The sequence below is a fragment of the Rutidosis leptorrhynchoides genome, chromosome 3, assembly GCF_046630445.1.
Source record: "Rutidosis leptorrhynchoides isolate AG116_Rl617_1_P2 chromosome 3, CSIRO_AGI_Rlap_v1, whole genome shotgun sequence".
NCBI classification, from domain to species: Eukaryota; Viridiplantae; Streptophyta; class Magnoliopsida; order Asterales; family Asteraceae; genus Rutidosis; species Rutidosis leptorrhynchoides.
The window spans coordinates 222,309,128-222,322,094 of NC_092335.1; the positions used below are offsets into that span (position 1 = coordinate 222,309,128).

General features: G+C 35.5%; 1 protein-coding gene across 2 annotated transcripts; it reads right to left on the reverse strand.

Annotated features, from left to right (window-relative positions):
* Positions 1 to 7,825: 7,825 nt before the first annotated feature.
* On the reverse strand, positions 7,826 to 9,291 carry LOC139897245 (uncharacterized). 2 transcript variants are annotated; one of them, XM_071879939.1, is made up of 4 exons: positions 9,164 to 9,252; positions 8,993 to 9,090; positions 8,240 to 8,452; positions 7,826 to 8,133 (listed from the first exon to the last, which is right to left on the reverse strand). In XM_071879939.1, exons 2-4 carry the CDS (start codon positions 9,059 to 9,061, stop codon positions 8,080 to 8,082), a joined length of 336 nt encoding a protein of 111 aa, XP_071736040.1. In that variant the 5' UTR covers positions 9,062 to 9,090; positions 9,164 to 9,252; the 3' UTR covers positions 7,826 to 8,079. The 2 variants fall into 2 exon arrangements, with proteins under 2 accessions (XP_071736040.1, XP_071736039.1); XM_071879938.1 differs by having other exon boundaries at positions 7,830 to 8,133; positions 8,993 to 9,070; positions 9,164 to 9,291.
* Positions 9,292 to 12,967: the final 3,676 nt, after the last annotated feature.

Genomic DNA, 12,967 nt, shown 5'->3' on the forward strand with positions numbered 1-12,967 from the left:
TTCACGTTAGAAAGATCTACATGAATGCGACTAATTCTATAAAATGTGAATCATTCCTTCTGGAACATTCACGTGAATGCAGCTCATTCCTCGCAAAAAAAGTATCTTATGATCAAAATAGGATATATTACGTTAATTGGAATGCGGCTCATTCATGTTTGATGCATTTCAATTGTTTTGAGATTTTTTTTTTTCGGAATAACTTCTCGACATGAAACAAAATCCAAAAAAATCAAAGAGCGCATTCTACGACATGTACGATATAACTAAAATCACAACCTACAAATACATAAACTAAAAGACATACGGAGTATATCATATATGGATACACCACCAATTTGAGCAACATCATCCGCAAGAATTGATATATGTATTAACTCGCGCATGTATTATTATCATCATTTTATACTATTGCTATTGTTAATCTAGTTAACGGTTATCATCAATATATATTGTCACAACCAACAACTCATATCAACCATATCATATCGCAAATGCTAGTTGGACAAGTTTCACAACTACTCCGTACTGCATAAACTCATATCTTCACTCTGTATGATTTAGCAATTACATCACGGATTCACCGTTGCTTATACAGTGGAAAAACCACATAAATTACTGTGACCTACTCAAAAGTCAATATGTATATATTGTAAGTGGTGTATTCATTCAAATTGTAGGATGGGGTAATGTGTATTTAATTAATACTTTTATATTCAGTGGACTTATAAAATTTGATCCATTCGTTAACATGTAATGTGGGTGGCTCCTTTTACACCAAATATTTTTTTATCAACCATTCAGTCATTAATATTCATTCTTATTCACAACAATTAATGTAAAGAGTGATTTTTCAATCATCACCAAAATATCAGTCTTATACCGTAAATTTCTTATTTATCTCAAATTCTTTGAAGTGTTTTTTTTTTTTTTTTAAAGGCAACACTTTTATTGATATATTTATAACGTTTTACACAACCAAATATATACAATAACACGAAAGAACAAACACGAAGGCCATACACAAACTCATACACAAAGACCACCACTAAATCATGATGCTAAGGTGGCATCCGGATTTTAGGAAAGGAAGCCTTGAGGGTTGTGGAGCCATGTATGCCAATTCAACGACTTTGCCTTGCATCTTTTGGCAACCCACTCGTAGCTTTTAATTTGTATCTCGTTTAATGCCATAGGTGTGTTCCACGATTTATTTGAAAAGACCTTTTGATTTCGGTTTTTCCAAATAAGATATGTAGTCGACCAAATAACCGCTTGCCATATACTTTTGCCTACACATGTATTTGTTTGACCCGCATCCGTGAACATATCTTCAACATTAACAAAGGGAATACCACCTCGTCCCCACCAATCGAACACTTTGCACCACACATCGAACGCATGTTTACACAAGATAAGAGAGTGGTTTACCGTTTCAATATCGTTATCACATAACGGACAACGAACCGAATGAAGATCAATACCTCTCTTATCAAGCTCTACTAATACCGGAAGACGTTTTTTATTTGCTCTCCAAACGAAGACTTCAATTTTTTCGGCACTAATTTGTTACACAATGTTTCACGACTATTGCTACTTGGGATTAAAAGTCTCGAGTTGAGCAAGTTCGTTAGACCTTTTGTTGAGAAAATCTCGCTACCGCCCGCTTTCCATATCCACAAATCTTTTGCGTGAGAATTTAGTTTTACACCCGAGAGCATGTCCATCAATTGTTGGAGTTCATCCTTCGCCCGACCTCTTGGAGTTCTTTGCCATGACCATTGCCCTACGCACTTAACACCATCCCATGAAAGTCTATCTTGAATAGAAGCTTCTAGATTTGTTTCTAGTCTTGATAATCGCTTGAATTTATTCTTTAATTTCTCGTTACCAACCCACGTCTCGTTCCAAAAGGAGGTAGAAGCACCGTCACCTATTTCCTTTACAAAAAAGTTTCTAAAAGGAAGACCGGAGTCTTCAATGTTAGTCCCGGTTTTAATAATATCCTTCCAAAGCGACTTATAAGAGTCGTTTAGAGGGATGTCATCAATCCCAAGCCCACCCGAAGTTCCAAAAATGCTAGAAATAACTTTGACCCACAAGGAGTTGGTTTCGGATTTAAACATCCACCACCACTTGCCAATCAAAGCCCAATTCTTAGTTTTAAGAGAACCCAAATTTAACCCCCCATCCCGATAAGGTAAAATCGTTTCGTCCCATTTAACCCAAGATAATTTTGATTTGTTACCCGTCCCGCCCCAAAAGAAAGAACGTCTTACACACTCGAGTTTTTTAATCACACATGGCGGAGCACGGAAGAGCGAGAAGTAGTACAACGGAAGACTATTCAACACCGATTTAACAAGAGTCAAGCGTCCACCAAATGAAACCGTTTTAGCCCTCCAATCCGAAAGTCTTTTTTCAAATTTTTTTACCACCGGATCCCAACTTTCTTCCTTTTTCATGTTGCCGCCAACCGGGAGACCTAGGTACATAAATGGGGTGGTACCAACATTACAATTAAAGAGACGGGCCATACTTTCTACCTCACTCTTTTCGACCCCAATCCCGATAAGATTACTCTTTTGGAAGTTGACTTTAAGCCCCGATGTTAGCTCAAAACACTTAAGAAGCTTCATAAGATTCCGAATGTTCCCTTCACTCCATGACCCAAAGAATATTGTGTCGCCCGCATATTGAAGGTGTGAAATTGAGATTTTGTCGCTACCAATTTCCACACCCGAGAAACGTTTGTTTTTCACGGCTTGTTTAGTTAGAACATTCAAACCTTCCGCCGTCAAAATGAAAAGGAAAGGTGATAATGGATCTCCTTGTCTTACCCCCCGTTCTAGTGAGAATTCGCTTGTCGGCGAACTATTAACTAAAATAGAGACTGAAGCAGACTTTAAGCAAGATAGAATCCACTTTCTCCATTTGTCCCCGAAACCCATAATTTCCATTACTTCTAACAAAAAATCCCAATTAAGACAATCAAACGCTTTCTCGAAATCAACCTTGAGGATAACACTTTTGACTCGTTTATTTTTTAAAAAAGAGAGGGTCTCGTTAGCGACAAGTGCCCCATCTAGAATGTTCCTCCCTTTAATAAACGCGCTTTGTTCAAACTCGACAAGATTTGGGATGACCCTCTTTAACCGGTTAGCAAGAAGTTTGGCAACCACTTTGTAGAAGCTACCGATCAAACTAATTGGCCGATAATCATTTAAACCAACGGGGTTCGCTTTTTTCGGGACAAGGGTGATGAATGAAGCATTACATCCCTTTGAAATCTCACCCTTTCCCCAAAACCTGTTAATTGCCTCAATAAGTTCGCCTTTAACGGTGTTCCAAAATTTTTTGTAGAATCCCATATTGAAACCATCCGGACCCGGAGGCTTCGAGCTCCCACAATCTTTAACCGCCTCCCAAATTTCAGACTCACTAAACACTACCTCCAGGTCGGTTGCCTCCGAGGGTGACAATTTGTTCATGTTTGATGAAATAGAGTCCTGCAAAAACTGCCTACTGTGATCATCCTCCAGCCCACTCGTGTGAATCCTATGGCCCAATGCAAAATCGTGACAATCCAGCCCATTACCTCTGATCTCCGGCCCACTAGAAAAAGACGGTCTTTTGATGTTTTTAGCCCCAAAAATATTCCGGAAATGATTTAGAACCGCAGCCTTTACATCCGATGGATTTTCATTCCACACCCCATTAATATTTAAACCACGAAGGTTACATTTGTTATATTTTCTACGGATGGCGGAATGAAAATACTTTGAGTTTTCATCACCTTCTAAAATCCATCGGATCCGCGCCCTTTGTTTCAACATACCCGTTTTAATTCCCTCTTTTTCAATCCAAGATTTCCGAGCCTCCAACCAACATGCACGATCAACCTCACTAATTGTACCCGATTCCGCCAATATTTCTAATCTACTCGCCTTTTCCTTTAACAACAAAATATCATTATCTAAAGTCCCAAACTCTTTTTTACTCCAACACTTCAAGTCATTTTTCACATTTTTAAGCTTATCCCTAAATAAACAGTCTTATTTCTAATTCTTTGAAGTGTTGATGTTTACAATTTACACAAGTTTATTGTAACTACTAAACTACTATAATGAACTGTTGGTATTAGTTAGTATATATTATTTCACATGTGTGCTAAATTTGTACGCAATATCTTAAGAGTTTACTTGTATTTAGGTTTGATGCTTAATTTAGCTATAAAATTCTAATTTATTTCATTGTGGTAAATTATTCTATTTTACAGTGGTTTCCCCGTCATCTGGTGGTTTCCTCCGAGATTTGTTGGTTAACAAGAGTGTTTCTTTAGATTTCTGATTGTCGGTGTCGAAAGTGGAGTTTGTGGGTTCCTGGCAAATGGGTCTTACTGTCTTACAGAAGATTTGGGTGGTTAATTAGCAGGTCGTCTCGATTATTTTGAGGCCCCAGTTCGAGCCATAAAAATGGGTCCCCTTATATACAATATTTTTTTCATATATTTGTATAAATGTAAGTACGTATCACATATGGCTGAATGCCTAAATTGATATACGGTTGAATTGGATCAACTAAAATGACTTGGGTCAATATCATTTTCTCTTAGAGATTGAGATGACTAACGGGTCAAACAATGAGAATTTTTTTATTTTTTTTTTTAAACTCGTACTATGTAAACTAGCTAACTACAATTTAAATTTTTTGTTTCCATAATATTCCACTATTATATAAAAATATGCATTATTATTTTTTAAAATTTTGGGCCATGTTCGGTTGCACATCTGCACATGTACCGAAGACGTCCACGTTAATTGGCGCGGTGGGGTGTTGGTGGTTCAAGCTCGATGGCATTTATTTTGGTTCATTGGATTGTTGGTCGGTGTTTCATGCAGCACTTCCTCCTTCACCTTCAATGTTGGAGTTTTATTTAGGTTCATTGGATGTTTGTATGGCATGTGTGGTTTTGTGTACGTAGCGTTTGCTGATATAATTGTTTGTTTCAAGCTGATCATGTTGGTTGATTATGTATGTAGGCTTTTTCACAAGGTTGTCAATTATCGTATCAGGTGAGACGATCACTTGTATTTTCACTAGATCATCATACCTACTTTATTATTGTTGATAGTAAATAGTGTAGTAATATAGGAAACTAAACTCTAAAGAGGGAGCTAATGACATATATAGGATAGCTAAAGCTAGGGAGCGAAGAAGCAGGAACTTGGTTAACGTCAAATTTATTAAGGATGAAGCGGGTCAAAGTATAGTGAAAGAAGACCTTATTAGGAATAGATGGGAGGAGTATTTTGCATCCCTCTTCAGTAGGGAAAGACCCGAGCGGAACGGGGAACTCCACGAGGTTCGTGAGTATCAAAACAACTGTTTCTGCACGAGGATTAACCAGGAGGAAGTTAGATCGTCTCTACGAAAGATGAGGAGAAACAAAGCAGTAGGACCAGACCAAATTCCGATTGAGGCATGGAGGTGCCAAGGAGATGAAGGGGTTAGGTGGCTGACAAACCCTTTCAACATGACGTTTAGAAGCGTAAAGATGCCTATGGAATGGAGACTCAGTGAGGTTATTCCCATTTACAAGAATAAGGGAGATGCGCAAATATGTAGTAATTATAGAGGCATAAAGTTACTTAGTCATACAATGAAGCTCTGGGAGAGAGTGATTGAGACGAGGCTCCGACGTGAGACAAAGGTTTCAGAGAACCAGTTCAGTTTCATGCTAGGACGCTCGTCGATGGAGGCGATCCACATCGTTAGGAGCCTTATGGAGAAGTATAGGGAAAAACAAAAGAACCTACACATGGCGTTCTTAGACTTGGAAAAGGCTTATGACTGTGTCCCGAGTGAGCTGATTTGGAAGACTCTTAATGTTAGGGGTGTCCCAAGTAGATATATAAGAACTATTAGAGATATGTATGAGGGGGCGAAGACTCGTGTACGTACGACGGTAGGAAACACTGAGTTTTTCCCAGTAGAGGTAGGTTTACATCAGGGATCGACCCTTAGCCCCTATCTTTTCGCTTTGATTCTAGACGAACTGACTCAAAGGATACAAGATAACATCCCATGGTGCCTAATATTCGCGGACGATATTGTATTAGTTTCGGATTCCCAGGATGAGCTTAACAGAAGGCTAGAGCAATGGAGGATCGCCCCTGAATCAAATGGCCTACGGATTAGCAGACTTAAATCGGAGTACCTTAGATGCGATTTCAGGACGAGCGAAGAGGAACAAGAGGATATAGTGGATGTCCGAATTGGGGATCAAATTTTACCTCCACAAGAGTCCTTTAGATATTTAGGCTCGATGCTTCACAAATCGGGAAGGATAGATGAGGACGTGACACATCGTATACGAGTAGGATGGTTGAAGTGGAGGGCAGCGAAAGGGGTGTTGTGCGACAAGAAGGTACCCCTTAAATTGAAAGGAAAATTCTTCAAGGTGACAATCAGACCGGCCATGTTGTACGGATCGGAGTGTTGGCCAATGACGAAAGCCCAGGAGGGAAGGATGGAGGTGGCAGAAATGAGGATGCTTAGGTGGATGTGTGGTAAGACAATGCTAGATATGATACCAAATGGAGTTTTTAGGGAGAACTTGAAAGTTGGGAACATAACCAACAAGTTGAGGGAAGGACGACTTAGATGGTTTGGACATGTTTTGAGGCGTCCACTTTTAGCCCCGGTTAGGAGAGTCGAGACCCTCGTTGTTGGGGGCGTAAGGAGAAGGGGTAGACCCAGACGTAGGTTGGAGGATAGATTGAAGCTTGACATGAAGGAGCTCTTATTGACCGAGGACATGATCTCTGATAGGAATTTGTGGAGGAGTAGAATTAGAACAGATGACTAGGTTCTACATAATGTTTATTTATTTTATATATTTATATTATATTTCTTGCCTACTTGCTTGTGGGCACTTCATATATGTCTATTTTTTTTATTTTTTTCCGTGGGACTTTACGTATTGGTTGTACATGTTTTATGGATATATAATATATCTATACTTATTGTAGTATATTCACATGCTTTATTGCACTATATGGTTACATGTTTGCATTACATTATATAACAATTAAATTATACGTACTTACATATCACATGTTTTTATGCTAACATAGTATACTTATTTGTCTATGCTTACATAGTATACCATCTATTTTCTACTGCATATTATACCTACATGCTTCTTACCAACATGTTTATGTATACTTATTGTACTTACATGACTTGTTATACTTGCATATTTGACACTCACATATTTTACTTATGTGTTATATTACACTATAGTAATATTGTTACATGCTTTATTTACCTATACATATCGTATTGGAGTAAACATTATTCATGGTAAAGTTTCTATTTTATCAACTTTGCTTGTATATTTTACTGCACATATCGGAATTCATGGTTCTTTCTGGTCAGAGGTCCCTAGGAAGCAGCCTCTCTACTCTACAGAATAGGGAGGGACGACTTCCTCTACCTGGGGACCGATAGGTATCCGTGGGTGGAGGAATGACGTCCCTTTTACTTTAGGGTAGAGGAAAGGACGGTCTACATTTAACCTCCCCATACTCCACTTTAGTGGAATTGAGTATTGTTGTTGTTGTTGTTTCTTATAAACAATATCAATATCAACTAGTGTAATGAAATCTAGGTATTAGTATATATTATTTCACATGCGTGCAAATTTATGAGAATGTTATCGTCAAATGATTTGAAGTCATGTCAGGAAAGTTCGTCCAGTTTCAAAAGAGGATTGCCTGTGGTCTCAACTATCCACCATTGACACTCGATTTATACATTCATTGACACAAGAACACATGAATACAATCAAAGAATGGGATGTTCTCAAGTGCAGAAGAATGAAACCATAAACATACAGGCTAAAGAGCATCAGCAGAGAGTAAAATGGTTGAAATAAATGTACTAAACACAAAACATTTAAGAAAAAAGGATCATTCATAAAATCTTAAAGATACCAAAAAGAACACAAAACAGCAAGATAATATAGGTGACAAATCTAGGATTAACTGCTCAAAGTCGAACAAAAGAAACCTTCTAATCGAATAAGCTGAATCCCATATCATCATCACTCTCTTCCTTTGGCTCTTCCTGTGTACATTGAACAAAAAAGCAAGTCAATTTAACAATTTAACAATTTAACAATATATATATAAACAAAAACATTATGGAAAATCAAGAAAACGGAAAATTGTACCTTCTTTTCTTCTGCAGCAGGAACGGCTGCAGCTGCACCACCAGTAGCTGCAGGAGCAGCAACAGCCGGTGCACCACCACCGCCGCCGCCAGCGCCAACATTTACGATAAGATCCTCGATGTTTTTCTTCTCTGCAAGTTTAGCAAATAAACTTGGCCAATAGGATTCACATTCGACATTAGCTGCCTTCAATATAGTAGCAATCTTCTCAGCCTGCAGTGACCAGATCATATCATGAAATTAACCATTAAGTAGCATAAGTTCACACCAATGTTTGTAACACACAATATAATCATATTAGCATAAGTTTGTACCGAAGTTTGTAACTGGTAAGGTATCAACATAATATTTGATATATGTTGTGTGTCACAAACGGCATTAATTTAACAAAATGATTTCAAGTAATGCAATCCATCCATTATTAGTCAAATAATGCTTTGCCAGTCTAATAATTTTCATAACAATTATGCAAAAATTCAATCATACAAATCAAACTTAGCTCCTACGATATATGCAAAAGATCCGAAATTATGCTAAAACCTAGTCCTGGTGATCATTTCAATTATAAAACATCTAACATTTTAGTACAACAAGTAAATACATCAATACATATACAAGTCTCTGATATTTATAGAATAATTACTAAATGATAGATATATATGCAATGAAGCTTAACTATAATTATTAAAGGAACAAATTATAAAATAATAATCAGATATTTATGTGAACACTGAAAAGATAGAAATTACTAACAGTGATAGGGATGCCATCATCAGATAGAATCAAACAAGCGTAAGTGGAAGCAAGTTCTCCGATCGACATTTTATCTCCCTGAAACGAAAAACAAAACCCTAAATATTCAAACACTAATTAACCAAAATAATTATTAAAAACTAATAATCAAATGACGGAAATCGTAAGTACCTGAGTGATAAAAATAAAGGTCTTTTTGGATTTGCGTTGAAACCCTAGGATGTAAGAACTCTGCCGCCTGCAATGTTTATGGAGAATAAAACCCTAGCTGAATTTGATTTGTATAGTTGTGATAACATAACATTGTAAGCCTGCGTGAATGGTATAGTTAATGGATTGGGCCTACGTAAAGAGCAATTACTTGGAACAAAAAGCTGTTGTGAATGGGCCATCTAATTTGTTAGGGGTGTATTTTTAAGACAAAATTGCTGAAATAGTTCCTGTGGTTTGTACTAAAATGCTGGTTTCGTTTCTATGTTTTTTTTATGGATTTGGTCCCAGTGGTTTGCAAATGTTGCTAATTTAGTCCCTATTGCTGATGGCCGTTAAAAAATTTTGTTAACTCCAGTCACGTGTCAGACATGTGAGGGTATTTTTGTCCTTTCCTTTCTTTATTGACAATATTGGTGAAATCGTCCATGTGGTTTGTAACAAAATTGATGTAATGGTCCCCATAATTTGTAACAAAATTGCTGAAATCTTTATCCCCAATTATTTTGTCTTCCTCACCTTCATCTTTATTAACAAACCCTAATTTTTTTCATTTTCTTCAAACACTTCATCACCTATCTTCATCTTCTCCAAATCACAAACCCTAATCAGCACCAAATTAATTTCCATTCTCAACTTTAAATCCAAACTAATTCCAAACTTAAATGTATGGTTCTTGTATAATTTCACAACAAACAATTCCTTCATTCAAAACATTTAAATGAAAATCTCGATTAAAAAAAATAAGGAGTTAGTGTCTGTTTTCAATACAATTAACACATTCACACATAATTACACCAACTAATGTATCATCATTCAATCATCCATCTATAATATTCTATCTATAATATTCGTGGATATATAATATATCTATAATATTCTATCTATAATACTCAATCTAAACCTTAAATCTAAACCCTAAACCCTAATTTCTAAACCCTAATTTCTACACCCTAATTTATGTTTAGAATGAATTGATGCGATAGGACGAAAATACCCTTACTAATATGAGTGAAATAAGTGAAATAACATGGTACTAAGAAAAGCTCGGCATGGAAGTGAAATAAGTGAAATCATGGTGGTATGGGTTCTTTCCTATGTTAAGTTGTCTCTAGATTCTTTCAATATATATATATATATATATATATATATATATATATATATATATATATATATATATATATATATATATATATATATATATATATATATATATATATATATATATATATATATATAATTCCTATTCAAATGTTACGGCTATATTTTATACATCACATTATTACTTGCAAGATCAACACGATACACTTTCAGTCAACAACCAATGACTATTTATTTTTGTAAATGCCAGCAATCCTAAACAACTTGTATTTGTCCTAGAACCACTGATCAACAAACACCTATCCCTTTGTGACAAAATGTTCACACTATCAAATTCAAATCATACCGTCCTTGATTCCCTTCAAAATTATCTTCTTATTGATGAACATTTAGACATTTCATACGATCATCATAATGATATTTACCAAAACACTAGCACTAATCATCCATGTTTTAACATCGACGACGATTGGAGTTTTCTCGAAAACTCATACCCCGAATCATTCATAAACCATGAAGATGTAACTTATAATCTGACGTCGTTAAGTTCATCTAACTCGAACGATTTTTATAGCCAGAATTTAATTGATCATGTCTCTCCACAAGATGATCAAACTAAACTTCCACTAAATGTTGATGATTTTGAAACATGTAGTTTCTCAGTCAAAAACGACAATGAAATAGTTGAAGTTACTAATACTCCAACCATTTTCACAAATAATTCATGCATGAAAGAAGTTGTAAACAAGCCCGTAAAGCTAGATTTCACAACAGGGAATGTTATTTCATTTAGTGACGAAACATTTTCGTTTGGGAAACAAAATGAGCAATCTTTTGTCACCGAAATGAAGTATAGAGGCGTAAGAAGACGAGTGTGGGGAAAGTTCACAGCTGAAATGAGGAACCCGGAAAAAAAGGGTTCGAGATTATGGCTAGGGACGTACAAAACAGCAGAAGAAGCGGCTATGGCTTATGATAGAGCTGCTTTTAAACTTCGTGGTTCGCATGCTATGCTTAATTTCCCACATATGATCGGTTCACACGATGATCATCAAAATGTTAAAAACAATACATATAAAAAAAGACGCCTAGCGAAGTCACAGTCGTTGTGATCATCTTCCTCATCCTTGTCGGAGTATTAAGTTATTATCAGCAACTAGTTTATAGACCCGTGAAAATGCGGTTTGTGACAGAAATGTTCAAATTATTAAATTATATGTATTACAAGTTCTTTAGTAATGCATTTGCAAGGCCGCAACTGAAAGTTTTGTTGCCCGGTGCGAGATGATAATAAGATGCCCCTATTAAAATTTATGTACTTACTACATGGAGTGTTTGAAACGTTAGTTTATATTGCTCATACTCATATTAATATCTTAACAAATACTCTGTACAGTATAGTGTAACAATTTGAAGAGATAAACTACACTTAAAAATCATAATGATAATGATAATTCATATCATAAGTCAAATCTGAGATCGATATATTCAAAAACTAATTCTAATATCAAAACTAAGTTCTTTTCTAGTCGGAATAGTGTGACTTGATACTAGAAAAAGATTATATTTCAAAAATATAATATAACTTTTTACTAGATTATTACATACTATGTATAATTTATTTAAGAGGGCATAATAATCATAACTTATTATATCAATAAAGTATAATACTACTTCATAAACAAGAGTTATTTAAATAAAAACTACTCCGTATAATTCTTCTATTTAACGAAATTTAGAAACATCAAATTTGTATAGAAAAATTGTGTAGCTCATTTAATATAACAAAGAATCAAAATAGAAGGGAAAAAAAGAAATATAAAGATAAATAATTTTACTAAGCTAAATATATGAAGTTTTGAAAGTCACGAGATGTCCTCATCATTTTATAATTACCAATTCATTGTTACTTAAAATATTCATATAGTTTCAAAAGATACATATAAATGCATTACCTACTTGTACTGTAAAGTACTGTACACATTTTCTCCCTCCAGGTCACTCCACATTTCTGTTCTTCCTTATTCTCATTCATCTCTCTATCCAATCACTGCAACTTGATTTTTTTTTTTTGAAGAAGAAAAAAATCTGAATGCCATATTGGATGCCTTTTCTTACTTGATGTCCAGTACGATCGCACCCGCGGCCCTACCCCATGCCCGCTCTGAGGAGAGGCCTCATACACCTGGAGTATTATTTCCTCTTCCTCAAACATAATGTTTTGATGATTAAAAATAACTGATTGATCCATGTGTCTAATCAAATCGTTTTCCAAAAATCATTCAAGAGATTTATATATATCCTCTTCCTCTCCTTCAATCAATAATTTCTCCATCAATTATCTTGACGAGGTATGTTTATTTTTTGGTTTTCTTACATGTTTTATACTCTTTGGTTTTAAATGTAAAATTGACAATACCTGTTGTAAAAATGATCTATTTATATTTTATAATGCAGGTTACTGACTTGAAATTGAAAATGATAAGTCTCGATTTGTTTAGTTTTAGGTTTGTGTTTTAATATTTCTTAGTATAGGGTTTGATTTTGATTGGGTATGTGTTTCAACATATGTGGGTAATGACCCTAAAAGTTCTAATTTTTGTCCTGCGGTTAAGATTTGTACAGGTTTTACACTCGAGTTTTAAGATGGCGACTTCCATTTAT

Excerpts from the sequence above, each read along its gene's own strand:
- LOC139897245 (XM_071879939.1), bottom strand. The coding sequence starts at position 9,061 with ATGTCGATCGGAGAACTTGCTTCCACTTACGCTTGTTTGATTCTATCT. Across the intron at positions 8,453-8,992 it reads ATGATGGCATCCCTATCACT|GCTGAGAAGATTGCTACTAT; the intron begins GTTAGTAATTTC and ends TGGTCACTGCAG. Across the intron at positions 8,134-8,239 it reads CTGCTGCAGAAGAAAAGAAG|GAAGAGCCAAAGGAAGAGAG; the intron begins GTACAATTTTCC and ends CAATGTACACAG.